Source organism: Solea solea, chromosome 1 (genome assembly GCF_958295425.1).
Source record: "Solea solea chromosome 1, fSolSol10.1, whole genome shotgun sequence".
NCBI lineage: Eukaryota > Metazoa > Chordata > Actinopteri > Pleuronectiformes > Soleidae > Solea > Solea solea.
This window is the reverse complement of record NC_081134.1, coordinates 30,381,764-30,397,157: the sequence shown is the minus strand read 5'-3', so window position 1 is coordinate 30,397,157 and position 15,394 is coordinate 30,381,764. Positions and strand designations below refer to the sequence as shown.

The 15,394-nt window shown below is 44.1% G+C and overlaps 1 protein-coding gene across 1 annotated transcript; it reads right to left on the bottom strand.

Annotated features, from left to right (window-relative positions):
• Window positions 1-572: 572 nt before the first annotated feature.
• LOC131467075 (serine/threonine-protein kinase H1-like) lies at window positions 573-15,109 on the bottom strand. Its single transcript, XM_058640800.1, has 3 exons — window positions 14,367-15,109; window positions 12,407-13,103; window positions 573-1,094 (listed from the first exon to the last, which is right to left on the bottom strand). Exons 1-3 carry the CDS (start codon window positions 14,642-14,644, stop codon window positions 837-839), a joined length of 1,233 nt encoding a protein of 410 aa, XP_058496783.1. The 5' UTR covers window positions 14,645-15,109; the 3' UTR covers window positions 573-836.
• Between the last annotated feature and the right edge of the window lie 285 nt (window positions 15,110-15,394).

The window sequence follows — 15,394 nt, the reverse complement described above, 5'->3', positions numbered from 1 at the left end:
AAATGAAGGGTTTATTTGGAAAAATCGCCGTTGTTTGCAGCTTTTACGTAACATTTGAGGAGGGAGAGCTGAAAGCTCTTTAAACACCCTGTCACCAAAATATGTGGATTGTGCTTTCAGGAGGCTGAAGAGTGACTGATGTAGGAGGAGCGGCGACAAAAGCAAAAGAGTGGGGTGTATTTGCTTGTTTTTGAATATGGAAAAAAAAGAATGTTATTCCTATGGCTTTGGGGTGGAGTGGATTCACACAGTCTTACATACAAAACGGAAACAAGAGGAGAGAGAAGAATGGACAGGTTCTCGTCTACTAACAATAGCCAAACATTTTTGAATGAGTTATACAGTAATGACCTAGATGAGCCCATTAGTTTGTGTTGTGTGCATCACCAGGGGGCTGGAGACCTCGTGGAGGTGGATGGCACCGTCTCAGTATAAGCCCGGATCTCAAAACTGAGGGATAATCACCAACAGCTTAAGACGACCACAATGGGAAGTGGAACTCAGCAGCCTGAGTCATTAGAGGAGCCTGACTGAAGTGAGAGGGAAACTTTTTTTTTCTGTCTGTGTGTGTGTGTGTGTGTGTGTGTGTGTGTGTGTGTGTGTGCGCCACAACACCTGTTTTAGGAACTTTCCGCTCCCCGTTTGGAGCTTTGAGGGTTCGTGATGGCCGAGCACACTGAGCAGGGGCAGCTGGGCTCTCTCCTTCATTAGCTTTCCCCATGAATGTGGAGCTTTAGTCGGATGGCACTGATGCTTCTGGAGCCCTCTGGCCGGATGCTGCACGGCTCTCTGAGGCGGCATGAGTGCAGACGCTCGGCCCTGAACGCGGCTCCTGTTTATTTTCCGGCTACATTAGCTCTCCCCGCGCTGGTGGCATCGCCGGAGCTTGCGGTGCACCGGGAGGAGCTGCGCGACGCCCGCTGCCGCAGGTTCTGCGAAATCGACCGATGGAGGTTCCTCATCGACGAGCCGGATGCCATCGTGACCACCCACGAGTGACGGAGGGCCTGGTCAGCGGTCAAACGGGTGGAGGAGTCCGGCGCCAGCAGACGCTGGATGAAATCCTTTGCCAGGTTGGACACCGAGGACCAAGGCTGTGGAAGAGAGGCAGAGTCATTAATGTCAGCGTGAACATCGAGCACTCAGAATATGTAAATATAGTCACGCACAGTATGACGACTGGGCTAAAATCGACTGAAAATGCTACTAAATAGAAATCCTCAAAGTTGGACGCACACACAGTGACATAGTGTCATCTACTGCATCATGGGTAACCTCAATTACCAGTAATCAGTGTTTTTAATGAAAACAAAAGTCATCTCCACTTTTTATTTGACACGAGAGCAATTTGATACATGTCAATGTGTAATTGTTTAGTGGCGATACCAGGGGTGTCAAACGTACGGCCCGCAGGCCGGAACTGGCCGCCAGAGGGTCCAATCCGGCCTGCACACATGAAATACTAGATTTTTCATTTCCAGATACCTGTGACGAAATGTTTGTGCCGTTAAAGATCCAGTGTGATGTGTAAAGAGTGAATATGGCACAATATTGTTGAAATTGCAGTTGGTTTTTAGATACTTCATTTAATGTAAAACAAAGAAAAAAAAAATCAGAGGGTTCATAGGGTTATTTATGCTATTATTTGATGTTACGGAGGCGAATACACTGCTTGGATCCAAATGCACAAGACAGGAGGCATGATGAAGGATTCAAGAGTTATTATTTTCCTCTTGAGAAAGCAAACAAAATCAAAATCACTTCTTCCTTGAAGTAGAAAAAACAAAACTTGGCACTAGAGCTAACTAGGCTAAACAGACTAGGACACTGACATTTTCTCTGTAACATAAATGACACACTGGCACATGACAGCGAGACTGGGGACACTATATAGGGAAGAGGGAATCAAGGGCAGGTGCGAGTGATTACTTAAGGATCACCAGGTGGAGTGCATGAGGGAATTAGGGAAGATGTGTCAAGACAGATGAAGAGACAACGCGACAGGAAGACATGAACATTTACCAAAATAAAAGGGGAAGTGAAAATCAAACCCAACACCAAAAGTGACATGAACTTAACGTGACTTTAAACATAAACTAATACAAGAACTGACTAAGCAAGACAAAACACTAACAGATCTGACACCCCGTGACATTTGACTGGTTCGGCCTACTTGAGTTTGACACACTGTCTCTGGCGAATCCCACCCCTGATGCTAACAGCTAGCAACCAGCTAAAGTCATTCTTATCCTGTGACGTCACAGGTCAACGACAAACCGCCAAGCTTAAAGGGAGCAGCATATTGCCACCTAGTGTAGTGGGAGTCCGACACACAAACGATTCCACGCTAATGTAGGACAGTAGACCGATTAAATAGCGCAGTCGGGCTACAACCTTTGCTCGACTTTACAGTCTGTGCACACACTGAAGGAAATCACGAAGCGACGCTGAATCTTGTGCACGCGCTGCAGTCAAACACAGCAATGACATGATAATCCCAGAGCTCTGCAGGCCTACGAAGCAGAACTAAAATCAAAGAAAATAGAAAATGTCACTGGACACAGAAGCAGAAGAAGCAGCGGCATTCATGGTCGAATGAGCAGAAACCAGGGAGGTCCTGTACGTGTGGGATTTGGCCTCACGTTTGTCCCTTTTTACCGTCAACTTCACAATGAGAGCGCCAAAAATGAGCCTCACTGGGAAATTCTGCCCTTTGCTAATTCAAAAAATAACGCTTCATCATCCTTGTTATGACCCAAACTGACCTGAAGTGATGTTTTGAAATCTGCGAGCGGGCCACACTAAAGACCACAAACCTTATTATAATTCAGAGTCGGTGAATTATTCATCTCGCCTTCGGTTCTTTGTCATGGAGACAAACATTGCAGACGCTTGCCTCAGAAAAAAACTGGTGACCTTTGTGCTTCCTTTTTATTTTTTAATGAAATATCACTGATATTTGCTCGACATTGGGGGGCAGCCCATAGCCAAGTGTTAAGAGAAGCTTGTGACTGAATGGTTGCCAGGTTTGAGTCTACCTGCCAGGTCAAGAAGGGCTGAGCAAGGCACCCAATCCCCCCCCCAACAAAATGCATTTTTAAAACTCAAATATGCAGGGTATCCATTGTGGTGCCCCATAGAGACGGAGAAGCTGAAAGACACAAGAGCAGGGGTCTGCTACCTCTAGAATCAGAAGAACCATTTTTGACCGCTCTCCACTCAAATATAAATAATCTGGAACCACAAAACCATTTTATCTGGAAAACACAGGAAAAAAATAATAATGTTGACATAAATAAAATGTAGCTCATGCTTGAGAAAACCTTGAGTTGTGGATAAAAATGACGATTTTTTTGTTTGTCATGTTTGGGGAGGTTTTTTGAAACCAAATTTTTTGACGTAGACGGATGTGACGCATATTCTTAGTAGCCCAAATATTAACCTTTAGAACACAGAGCATTTTAAACACAGTATATACAGAGGTAAAAACATGTGCAATATAGAGTATAGAATATCCTTTGTTCAGCACAACCTAGAGGCAACTAACACTAGCAACTAACACACCTGAGCAAAAAGTACTCAAAATGTTTAAAATCCGATTGAATTTGTGAAATTTGCGAAATTCGTCACAGTTCAAAGTTCGCTTGGCTCGTTTTTATGAACAAAAAAAGAAAAGAAAAAACATACAGCCCCTGGATGTCCATATAAGGAGTTGTGTATTATTCCCGCGGCAAACTACCACGGGTGCACCTGCGGCACAGTTAAAACACATTCATTGATCTCTAAACAAGAGGTGAAATATAATAAAATGACTTAATTACTTTGGAGGCCACAGGGAGCCACTGCAGAGGGGCTGAAGAGCGGTCGACACTCAATTTCCAACTGGCAATTTCAAACACCGACACAAGCTAGCTCGGACACCGGGTTTAGCATCTTAGCTAACCTAGCTAACCTTAACTTTTTCACTTCCTTAAACGTCTGAAAGCACACGCCCCAGCATATAAACACATCCTGTTAATGTGTTTATATTAACTCACCTTGTAAAGACGAAATATATAATAGAAAGAAGATGAGGCGATGAGAGACTTTGCTGCCGGATATACAGCTCTGGAGAGCAGGTTGCGCGCACACCGAACTTCCTGTCCCCCCCAGAGGCAGCACATATCGCCTCCCATCACCTAAGGGCGAAAACTATACTATCACATTGTGATGAACACTTTAGTGGCCATCACACTCACATTGTTTTAAAGTCAGCGAATCCTTACCTCACTTTATTGCCTCAAAATGCACGGATTAGCCCTTTAATGTCTGTCTGGCGAGAGGTAAAAAAGTTAAATACAGAAAAGTCTTAAGTGTGCAAAATTCTCCCAGACTACATCTCACTCTTTAGGGAGGTCTCGCTCTCCATTTTAATCCTGAAATGCATTTCTCTCAACCTCTCTCTTTTTTTTTTTGTCTCTCGACAAGTAATGACAATTAATCAAGCATGAAATTGACAATCGCAAGACCGTTGCCAGTGAGAGGAATTCAAAGAAGCAGCGGCTCACTCATTGTCACACTCTCTCTCTGTGTGTTCTCGACCGAAAGAGCCGTAGAAAAGTAGCTCCTCGCCGGGGCTTTTTGTCTCCTCACACCTGAGGAGCAGGAGGAGGAGGAGGAGGAGGAGGGACGTGACGCTTTCCGAAAGTGTTTGATTGAGTTCCCACGACTAACAAGACTGACTTTACTCTTCATCCAACACTGGGTTTGATTTAGTGAGGCTCCTTATTCCCGTGCCAAGAAACACACATTTCACAGTAGCTCTGCTCCTCTTTTTCCTGTTGTCCTTGATCTGAAAATGATGGGAAATGATGGTTTTAGTGCAGTAGTGCTGTATCAGAGAAATAGAGAGCTGTTTCCTGGGTGAGAATAAACCGAGAATGTAGTAAAAACTTATTTCCTCCAGTTATCAACCAGGAAACACCTAACTACGAGAACTTTATCTCTTTCCTTTATTTTTTGAATATTTTTCACGTCAAAACACATAATGGCTTTATTGCGTTTGGAGGGTTATACATCACTGTTGAGCTGAAGGGCTGGAGCTGGGGAGGAAAGAAGAAAGCACTGGAGCAAGATCATTTTTATTATTATTTAATATATTATAATTGTTTTGTTATACGTTTCATTTCCTACGCACTCGATCACGGTATTTCTGATTTTCCTTCAAGTACCACCAGAGGGACGCCCGTGTACCACAGTTTGAAAACCATAGCATTAGAACATGGATAAAGAAAATTCTCTGTACCCTCTCTATTTTACCAGCATCTCAACTGCAGACCCTCATTTTATGATTCGTCTCCTCCTCCGGTCGTTTTTGAGAGTGGTACTGTTTTTTTTTTTTAAAGAGGCCATAGCATGGTCCTATCTCACTTATATGTGAGATATGGAGGTGTACTTACAAACATGAAGTCAGTTTTTATGGTCAAAAACCTCCTAGTCGCTGCAAACGAGCCGATGTAAATGTCTCATCACTGACGCTCTCGTCAGCCGCGCTGTTTCAGACCAAAACCACGCCCGCAGAACACGGACTGTCTTGTGATTGGCCAGTTACCTGGAAGTGACGTAATTGATACGTCAGCTCTCAGACCCGCAGCTCCCCCTCTGGAAAGGCGGATGCACCGCTAGCAATTATCAAAACATTGAGTAATGCCGTCGTCACGACCCCTCGGCGTCTGACCCAGAGTCAGAAGACACTGTGACAAGTGGAAGACTGCTGCAGGACGCCTGTAGCTTGGATAACGTTGTGGTTACCGAGATGATAAACACACATACATGCAAATGAAACACGAGCGAACGCGTGTAGCTTAGCCTGTAGCCGACTATCGCTAATGCTAAACGACAGAACAACCACACAAAGACAGTTTTACGGTTTGTAAATATTGTAATATATGTATTGTTGGCACTGCTCCTTCCTTTAGGTGAAGTTTGGTGCTGTGTGGTTGCCGCATACATGGAGGTATTTGGGAAATCGTCTGGTATTGTTTATCATAACCCAGAACAGGGCAAACACTCGCTGAACCTTTTTTCGACATGTTCTCAAAAGATACGCTCAGCAGCTGCAACGAGAGTAGTTCTAATAATGTAGTGACAGAAACACACCCATATGCAGTGTTAATTTGCACTTCCGGGCTATGGCCTCTTTAAGTTTGGTAACATTAATTTCAGACTTTCACTGTGTTCAAATCTGCATTAAAAGCTATGTTATTAGGTGCAACACATGAAAAAGACCAATCCTAAACATATGTACAGAGTGTGTGGCCTGCAATAGCACTGCTATGAATGAAGCCAGGACTTAAATCATAGTTATTTCATGACTTCATGTCATACATTTCTTATGTATAGCCTCTTTAAATATGCCTCCTCATAACAAGTCTCAATTCAGGCGAAAGTCGCAGCGAAGGCATGGAAATCGAAATATCGATGCTCAGACGCGGGAGCAAGATTGAGCTGTCATGTACAATAATACACTGTGGTCAGTGTTTTGTGCAATGTTGTGGTCCTGTTCACGTGGCGCTCACTAGGGGGCAGACTGGGCCAAGTGTTACCCAGAGTGCCCTGCTGCCGACAGCTGCAGATGTTTGGGATGGGTCAGGAGGAGAAGTGAGGCTTCAAGAACACAGCAGCAGAATGCAGGAGGAGGAGGAGGAGGGGGAGGTGGTTACTGGGCCGCTGTCTGGTCTGAACCAACGTGAGGACATGTGCTTTACATGCTGCTGTGACATGAGCACACGTGCATGTACGCAGCTATGCACACAAACACACACACAGTGCACTGAACGAAAACCCACTCCCGCTCACCAGATGAGATGTCTCGATTCTGTGCGAGGGAAGCGTTCCGTGCTACATGCTGCAGTAATAAGGTGAGTGATAAGGTGGGGCGAATTCCCCAAGGCTACACTCGCTCCCCCACCAACACACACTTCTTATTCTCCTGCTGCACCCCCCCCCCCCCCCCCCCCCCCACACACACACACACACACACTCACTCTGCCATCCATCCCTGCCGTCCTCAAGTCCCCCCCCCCCCCCACACACACACCTTCTGCTGTTGTAAACGCATCAGTGTGAGTCTGCACCACAGGTCTTCAGGCCAAGGAGCGGCTGCATCTGTGGGAGGGAATCTATGTATGCACTCTGTGTGTGTGTGTGTGTGTGTGGAGTAAGGAAGGGGGGGAAATACTGGGGACACAGAGGGAGCCGGTTTGTGGACAGTGGGGCTGTAAAGTCCCAGTCGACTGGTCGATTTATGAGTCGATACGTTCTGGTTCGATTCAAATTCTGATAAGTCGACTTGTTAATTTCATGCAGTCTATGGTTAATTTGATTTCATCTGGAGGGAATGTACCAAGTGCTAATGGGGGTGTTTTCAGAGAACCCCTGTTCCACAGGTAACGGCGTGTCTTCAGAGAACAACCCCCCTTGTTTTCAGTATTTTGGATTGGCCCAACCCACAGGAGACAGAAAGATTAAAGAACGTCCGGTGGTTTTATTTCATTTTGAGCGTTTCATTTTAGGCAACAGTCAGTCCTCCTCTAACATCCATGTCAAAGACATCACAGTGTGGCAGCGTTTTACAAAAATAGATGGCGATAAAAAAGTCAAATGCAACAGTTTGCAAATCACAGCTCGACGACATGGCATATCATATAAAAACAGTAAGCTAACGTCTGCGTTATGTCCGTTTTGAGTAGATGAACATATCAGAATTGGCATATTTCAATGTTTTAGTCTAATAATCATTGATTCGTTTTATAACTGCAGACGCACTCGCCCGCTACAATGGCAGCCTATGTTCAGTGTCGCTCTGTGTGAGGACATGCACAGAGACAAATCATCTAAATATTCTTCAACAGTTGATATCGCGCTGATATCAACGTAGCATAGTATAGTATAGTATATTTTCGGAAGTCATGCGCAGATGCACGTGATGCAAAACCCTAACCCTTAACAATCACAACTAAGTAACCTTTACTCTAACCCTAACTCTAAAACCCTTTCAAGATGTGAGGAGCAGCCAAAATGTCCTCCCACTATGTGGTTCATCCGATTTGTTTGGTCCTCACAAAGCGACAAATACAAGAACACACACATACACACCAAGTCTTAACCCATAAACAGCCATTTTATGTTGTGACAGATCGTGAAGAGGCGCAAAATTGTCCTCACTTTCACAAAATGTCATAATTTCCTGTGGTTTCTACAGTTTTTTTGGTCCTCACAAAGCTGTATGTACAAGCACACACACACACACACACACACACACACACAGGTTCACACTTATCCCTAACCTTAACCATAACCAGTGAATGGCTAACCCTCACATCTTCGCACTAAACCTAACCAGTTCTTCAGTAACTGAGTTTCTCTCTCATTAGGACCAGGTTTTGGTCTCCATGAGGACCACTGGTCCTGACAAGGTCAGTGTTTAAGCCAGAAAAGAAGTAAGTATATATACAGATACACACACACATAGACACTGTTCTGTTTCAGTAAACACAAAAAGGTTAGCTGCTACTTTTTGGAAGACAGTCTTTAATTGGAGCCCTTGTGAATTAATTTCCATATGAGAAGAAGCAGAGAAAAGTTACTTTATTTGTCCGCACCTGAATTTAATCGACCTTTCCACTGCACTGCCTTTTCTGAATACTTATTGTCTTTATTTTTTTCGTGCCCTCTGTCCTTAATGACTTGGACATCATTGTCCAAATGCCTGAAAGGCTCCCAGAGAACTTATTAAGTCATATATTTACTGGTACAACGAGAAGAGAGGCACTCTGTCGATAGATACATAGAATTTTATGTGCTAATTTTCCTGTTTACAAATGCTATCATCATTTAATATGGAGCCCTGGAGAAGGACGGCACATTTATGCTACTGTCAAGGTGCAAGGATGTGTTTGTTTGTTGGCAGCATGGTGGTGGATCAGCGGGTCTTTAGTTTGGTCGTGTAATAGTGATGATAATTATTATCTAAATGGCCAAATTTAAACTACAGGCCCAATTTCGACCTGGAGGACAGAGTTAATTATCTTCTGCGACCACATGAGATAAGATCTGGTTTCCTTTATCCTCAAATACACACTGAGTTCATGTCTTTTACGCAGGAAACTAATTCTCAAATTCTGACTGCTTCTGAATGGTTCTGAAAGTCCTCAAGTCTCAAAACACAGAAGCTTAAGACCAGTTTAAAACCTAAACACGATATGCTAGAGGGCAGGCAAGGTTATACACAGCAAGGCAAACAAATCAGACAAAGGTAAGGTTTAAAACCCAAAAATCAAACAGGGGTCAAAGATAAACAGGCAGTAAAACCATAAGAGAGCAATGCAGGGTAGCTAAAACAATGACAGTAGACAAAAAGTCTACTTTCCCCGCTGGAAAAAACAGCTTAGACCAGCATAGTTTCCATGCTGGTCTATGCTGGTCAACCTGCTCAACCAGCATGGACCACCATAGACCAGCAAAGACCAGCATTATAAAGCTGGCGGACCAGCATAGACCATCAAAGACCAGCATAATGATGCTGGTGGACCACCATAGACCAACATGCACCACCATAGACCAGCAAAGACAAGCATAATGATGCCGGTCGACCACCATAGACCATCATAGACCAACATGGACCAGCAAAGACCAGCATAATGATGCTGGTGGACCACGATAGACCAGCATAATGATGCTGGTGGACCAGCATAGACCAACATGAACCGGCATAAATCAGCATAATGATGCTGGTGGACCAGCATAGACCATCATAGACCAACATGGACCAGCAAAGACCAGCATAATGATGATGGTGGACCAACATAGACCAGCAAAGACCAGTATAGACCAACATGGACCAGCATAGACCAGCATAATGATGTTGGTGGACAAGCATAGACCATCATAGACAAACATGGACCAGCAAAGACCAGCATAATGATGCTGGTGAACCAGCATAGACCAACATGAACCAGCATAGACCAGAATAATGATGCTGGTGGACCAGCATAGACCACCATAGGCCAACAGGGACCAGGAAAGACCAGCATAATGATGATGGTGGACCGCCATAGACCAGCATAATGATGCTGGTGGACCAGCATAGACCAACATAGACCAGCAAAGACCAGCATAGACAAACATGGACCAGCATAGACCAACATAGACCAGCATAATGATGCTGGTGGACCAGCATAGACCAGCATAATGATGCTGGTAGACCAGCATAGACCAACATCGACCAGCATAGACCAGCAAAGACCAGTATAGACCAACATGGACCAGCATAATGATGTTGGTGGACAAGCATAGACCATCATAGACAAACATGGACCAGCAAAGACCAGCATAATGATGCTGGTGGACCAGCATAGACCAACATAGACCAGCATAGACAAACATGGACCAGCATAGACCAACATAGACCAGCAAAGACCAGCATAGACCAACATAGACCAGCATAATGATGCTGGTGGACAATCATATATATCTGATGATATATATATATATCTTAGCTATTTCTGCCAATAAACCCTCCCTAATGAACCACACTGGATCTTTAATATGTGAAGTGAATTCTCTCGGGCTGTTGAAACCGATCTGGATGACATGAAGAACTCATTATGAAGAATATTATGGACACGCGTGACCCTGTGTCGCACATTAATAACATCGTCACCACTGCTCATTTGTATGCAAGTGTGTGCGTAACCGTGTGCTGTCATTCCACTGGAGCCCATCAAGACTCACGATGACAGAGAACGAGCATCCTGTCGACATGAAAATCTGATGGATGGGCTGATCCACCACCTGGACCTCTACTTAACCATGTATGATGTCTTCATAATGTCACTGTACAGTATGAATTCACACATTGACGTCTTTACTGTTCTTTAACCGATTGTTCTCAAGGATTTTTCCCCCTCCACCCGTGAGGTCTATGAGCTGTGTCGAAAAAACTCCACCGTGACAAACGTGAAATAAGCCTCCTGGGAAGGGATTTTTGCACTATTGTCCAGTCGGTGGTCAGTGCAGCAGTAAACACGAGGATAACGGTGCAGGGTCGCCTCTCGTGTGCCAGACTAAATTGTCAAACGCTGTCCCCGAGATGCGAGCGCACACAGGCTTAACAACCCGGTGAATAATCGGGCCTCGGAGTGTAATCAGCGTGAAAGAACAAGCCCCACTACTCGACGCTGAGCTCGACATCTCAGCTGCTATAAAAATACATGCTAAAGTTACAGTAGTTCAGACGGACACACTTTCAGCTTTTCTTTTTTCACCCCGACTCTCAAAGAGCCAAACCAAGTGGAAAGTCCAGACCTTGTCGAGTTCTATTTACAGTTTGTGTATTTAGTCCAGGAGGGAGTCGTGTTTATTTGACGGAGCAGAAATGTGTCCCTGTCATGTGACCCACTGATGTGTTATGACCCAAGGCAAACAGGACACACCTTGTTGCAATTTTTAGTGGCTTTTTTATAGTTTATATGAACATGTTTTTGCGTGTTACAGCCTCTCTGTTTTAAAGTAATATGAATTTTTCATGTCCTGTGACTCACTGCCTCTAAAATCTTGGGGAACTGGAACATACCCTAAGACTTTTTGGTTATATTTTATATGAATATTTGTTATTTTGGTGCTTCCTTTTTTTTGGTTGTGGCGGTTCGTTGTGTCCATAATCACTCTCTCACATACATTGGTGATAAAGTTAATAGTTAATAATGAAAAATGTAAAGACCTAAACAAAGAGAAAGAAAGATGTAATTTATTTAATATGTGACTAATTTACACGTCAATTTCAGTTTATTCATGTTATTTATCGTTTGCCTGTTTTATTTTTCACCTGACATCAGGAAAGAACATTTTTTTATAACCCGTCATTGTCAAATTGACAAAAACTTTCAAAATAATGTATTTCATTATGCTTAAACACTTAAAATACTTGAGATTCTGTTGTTGACATTGGCCTTACCCACTCACCCGACTACATTTGTTAAACATGATGAAGTTCCAGACCTTGACTCAAGGACGTTCCTCTATCTGGACCTCCAAATCTGTCTTGATTTTGAAAATGTGGGAGACCACAGACTAGAAGATCCAGTCAAGACGGAGGACCACACCCACACTTGCCGTTTAATCTAACGATTTCAGGGAGGAGATTCCAGATTTGACGTAAATATTGTTTAATACTTCTGATTTGGAATCGGGAAGACTGTTAATCCCTCACACTACAGGATAATTTGGCCGGATAATCTTTAGATGCTGGTGGACCACCATAGACCAACATGCACCACCATAGACCAGCATAATGAAGCTGGTGGACCACCATAGACCGGGGCTTTAGAGTCTGGCTATAAGTTGAACTGAATTCTTGTATACTTACATCTCCACTGAAGCTGTACTTCCCTCGCACGATGGATCTGTAGAGCCGCGTGCGACTGTCGTCCTCGAACGGCATGGACCCGCTCAGCACGATGTACGCGATCACCCCCAGTGACCACATGTCCACGGCACAGGAGTAGGGTTTCCTCAGCAGCACTTCGGGGGCCATGTACTCCGGCGTCCCGCAGGTGGTCCTCAGAGACCAGGACGGCTCCGTCCCACCCGTGTCACACACCTCAGAACTGGTGCCGCCAAACGTCGCCAAACCAAAGTCGGTGACCAGGAGCCTGGAGTCAGCTCCCGGGTGATAGTACAGAAGGTTCTCCGGCTTCAAATCTCTGTGCGTGATGCCAAGACTGTGCAAGTACGCCACCCCGGCCAGCGCCATCTTGAGGACCCGGGTGGCGTCGCGCTCTGTGAAGTGACCCCTGCTCACGACACGCTCCAAGAGCTCGCCGCCCGTCGCCAGCTCCAGCACCAGGTAAATGCGGCGTGGACACTGGAACACCTCGACCAGCTGCACGACGTTGGCGTGGCTTACGCGCCGCAGCACGGCCAGCTCCGATGCGCACACCTCGCGGCCCACGGGGGCCTCCACATCCATCATTTTGATGGCGAACGGCTGGCGAGTGGCCCTGTGCTCCACCCTCACAACGCGGCTGAAGCTTCCGCGACCGATCAGAGCTTTGATGTCGTACCTGACGGAAGAAAGTGGCAGAGATGAGTCGCGACAGGCCACAACAATGAGCTCAGTTTAATCAAATGTGGAGGGAATTCTCTTAAATTTCTGTATTTGCTGTAGTTTATTTTCTAGTTTTTCATCCACAGGCTGGTGATGCAGGTATTACCAGGCGCGGGCATCTGAAATCAATGTCTACTATTACTGCTAATAAATTGTAGCGCACAAAGGTTAGCGGCGGCTGGCGGAGAAGAATGAGAGAAGCTGCCAACAGCAAAACAAAAAGAAAGAAATGGATCTCATAAATAATTGGAAGGCCCTTAAGGACATTTCTCTCCGCATATTATCTTTTTTTTTTAAGTGAATGAATCACAAAAGTGGCTGCTCACATGTTTGAGATTATTATCACTTGTTTACAGTGCGGCGCTCCACACATTTTATTTAATATTAGACTTATCCGAAAATCAGGTCACTGTTTTGATTAAAGCAGCCTGCATGTTTCTTATTTACAATTTCCCAGTAAGAGTTAAAGTGACTACTTATTGTCAGATTAAAACCACATTCGATCAGAATTGCAGTATGTTGTTTTTTTGGCGTAATGTTCTTTCCTGTCTTGTCTTTATTCAATTTTTATTTTATTTTATTTTAACTTTTTCTGTGTTTTGATTCTGTCCAATGTAACTATTAGATATAGTAAAAAAAAACGATCATAATTATGGGGGGGGGGGGGGCATGTACCATTAAAACATGTTTTTATACATTACATAAATGTATAATTGTGCACATTTAACTGATTTTAGTATTTATTGTTGGTGTTTTTCTTGATCACTAAACATCTACATTGTTGTCTCATGCCAACTGAAAAATTTATTTAGTTAATACTTTATTAGGTCTTGTGTACCTAATTAAGTGGCCAGTTAGTGCATAACCATGTGACGGAAGGATAAAAATACAGTTTGACTTTACTTTGACAATAGAGTGGAAAAAAAGTAATCTGTAATTTGTTTAATCATGTATTTTATAGAATTTTGTCATTTTTTTGACCTTCCTCATGTCCCTATTATGTCTAATTGGTTATTTATTTGTGTAATACTGTTTAATATATTACTATAGTTTGTAACTACAATGGTTTTTGCAATCAACAGAGTCTAGACATGTTATCTTCTGCATAATTCAGTAAAATGTAATAGTTTGGTGGAGGCTTACGTCTCTTCCTGTGCCGTATTTTCCTTATTTCCAAACCAGTGCATTACTCTTGAATTCTTAAATCCCAAACATTTACCTTGCAGTCACACGTGGATCAAACTTGTCCTTGTACTTTGCAGCTTTGTCCTGCTGTCGTCCGTCTCTGTGTCTCAGCTGCTGCTGCTGCTGCTGTTGTTGATGATGGTGTTTTTTGGAAAACCACACACTTCTTTTCTTCTCCAAAACCTTCTTTGGCTCGTCATCGTCGTCGTCACTGCGGTCGCGAGCTTTGCCGAAGGCCACCAGCGACTGCATCACGCCCACATAGCTTTTCTTGGACGCCTCTGGCAGAACCTTCGTGCTCCCACAGCCCATCACTCACTCAGGTGGAAGCAACCATCACCAATTTCTGCTCTTAAATGACTGGGTTTGGAGAAAGACAAGTCGACACGGCAGCAGCTTGTAACATGCAGCTCAACACAAATGACAGGTGGACAGGTGTGAGGACTGCACACAATGGATCCCACCCACCAGCAGGTGGCAGTCTGACAGGTGTGTGAACTCACTCTCTCGTGTTTGTGGCCAAAGTGTCGAGTAAACGGCAGCTGCTTTGAAGCCATTGTCTCTCTCTCTGCTCAGAGAGTTTAAGCAGACGACAGAGGTGTTTAGTGGAGGAAGGACCACCAGCACAGTCAAGTAACCACTTTATTAGGTACACACCTACCGGTTCAGCAGCTTCTTCATGCAACTATCAAATCAGCAAACGGGGCATCAGAATGGAGAAGGAAAAAAGATGATTTGAGTGACTTTGAACACGGTCAGAGGTTCTCAGAAACTGTTGGTCGAACGGATTTTCACACACAAACAATGAGACCCAGAAAAGTGTCAAAAATAACCTGCATCAGTAACTCAAATAACCACTTATTACAAACAAGGTAGGTAGAACACATAACACGAGGAACCTTGAAGCAGATTGGCTTCCAGTCCTGTGTACCTAATAAAGTGGCCAGTAAGTGTGTCACAATGTGATTGAAGGTATTTTACTGAAAAATACCCATTATTTGTACAAATTTGGATGTTTTGGTGTAGTTTCCACTCATTTCTCACATCCAAAGATAAAGTCAT

Bases quoted from the DNA above. Each gene is read 5' to 3' on its own strand.
- LOC131467075 (XM_058640800.1), bottom strand. From the start codon at position 14,644: ATGGGCTGTGGGAGCACGAAGGTTCTGCCAGAGGCGTCCAAGAAAAGC. The intron at 13,104-14,366 runs GTAAATGTTTGG...TTCTTCCGTCAG, and splicing joins GATCCACGTGTGACTGCAAG to GTACGACATCAAAGCTCTGA. The intron at 1,095-12,406 runs GTAAGTATACAA...TCTCTTCCACAG, and splicing joins AGTACAGCTTCAGTGGAGAT to CCTTGGTCCTCGGTGTCCAA.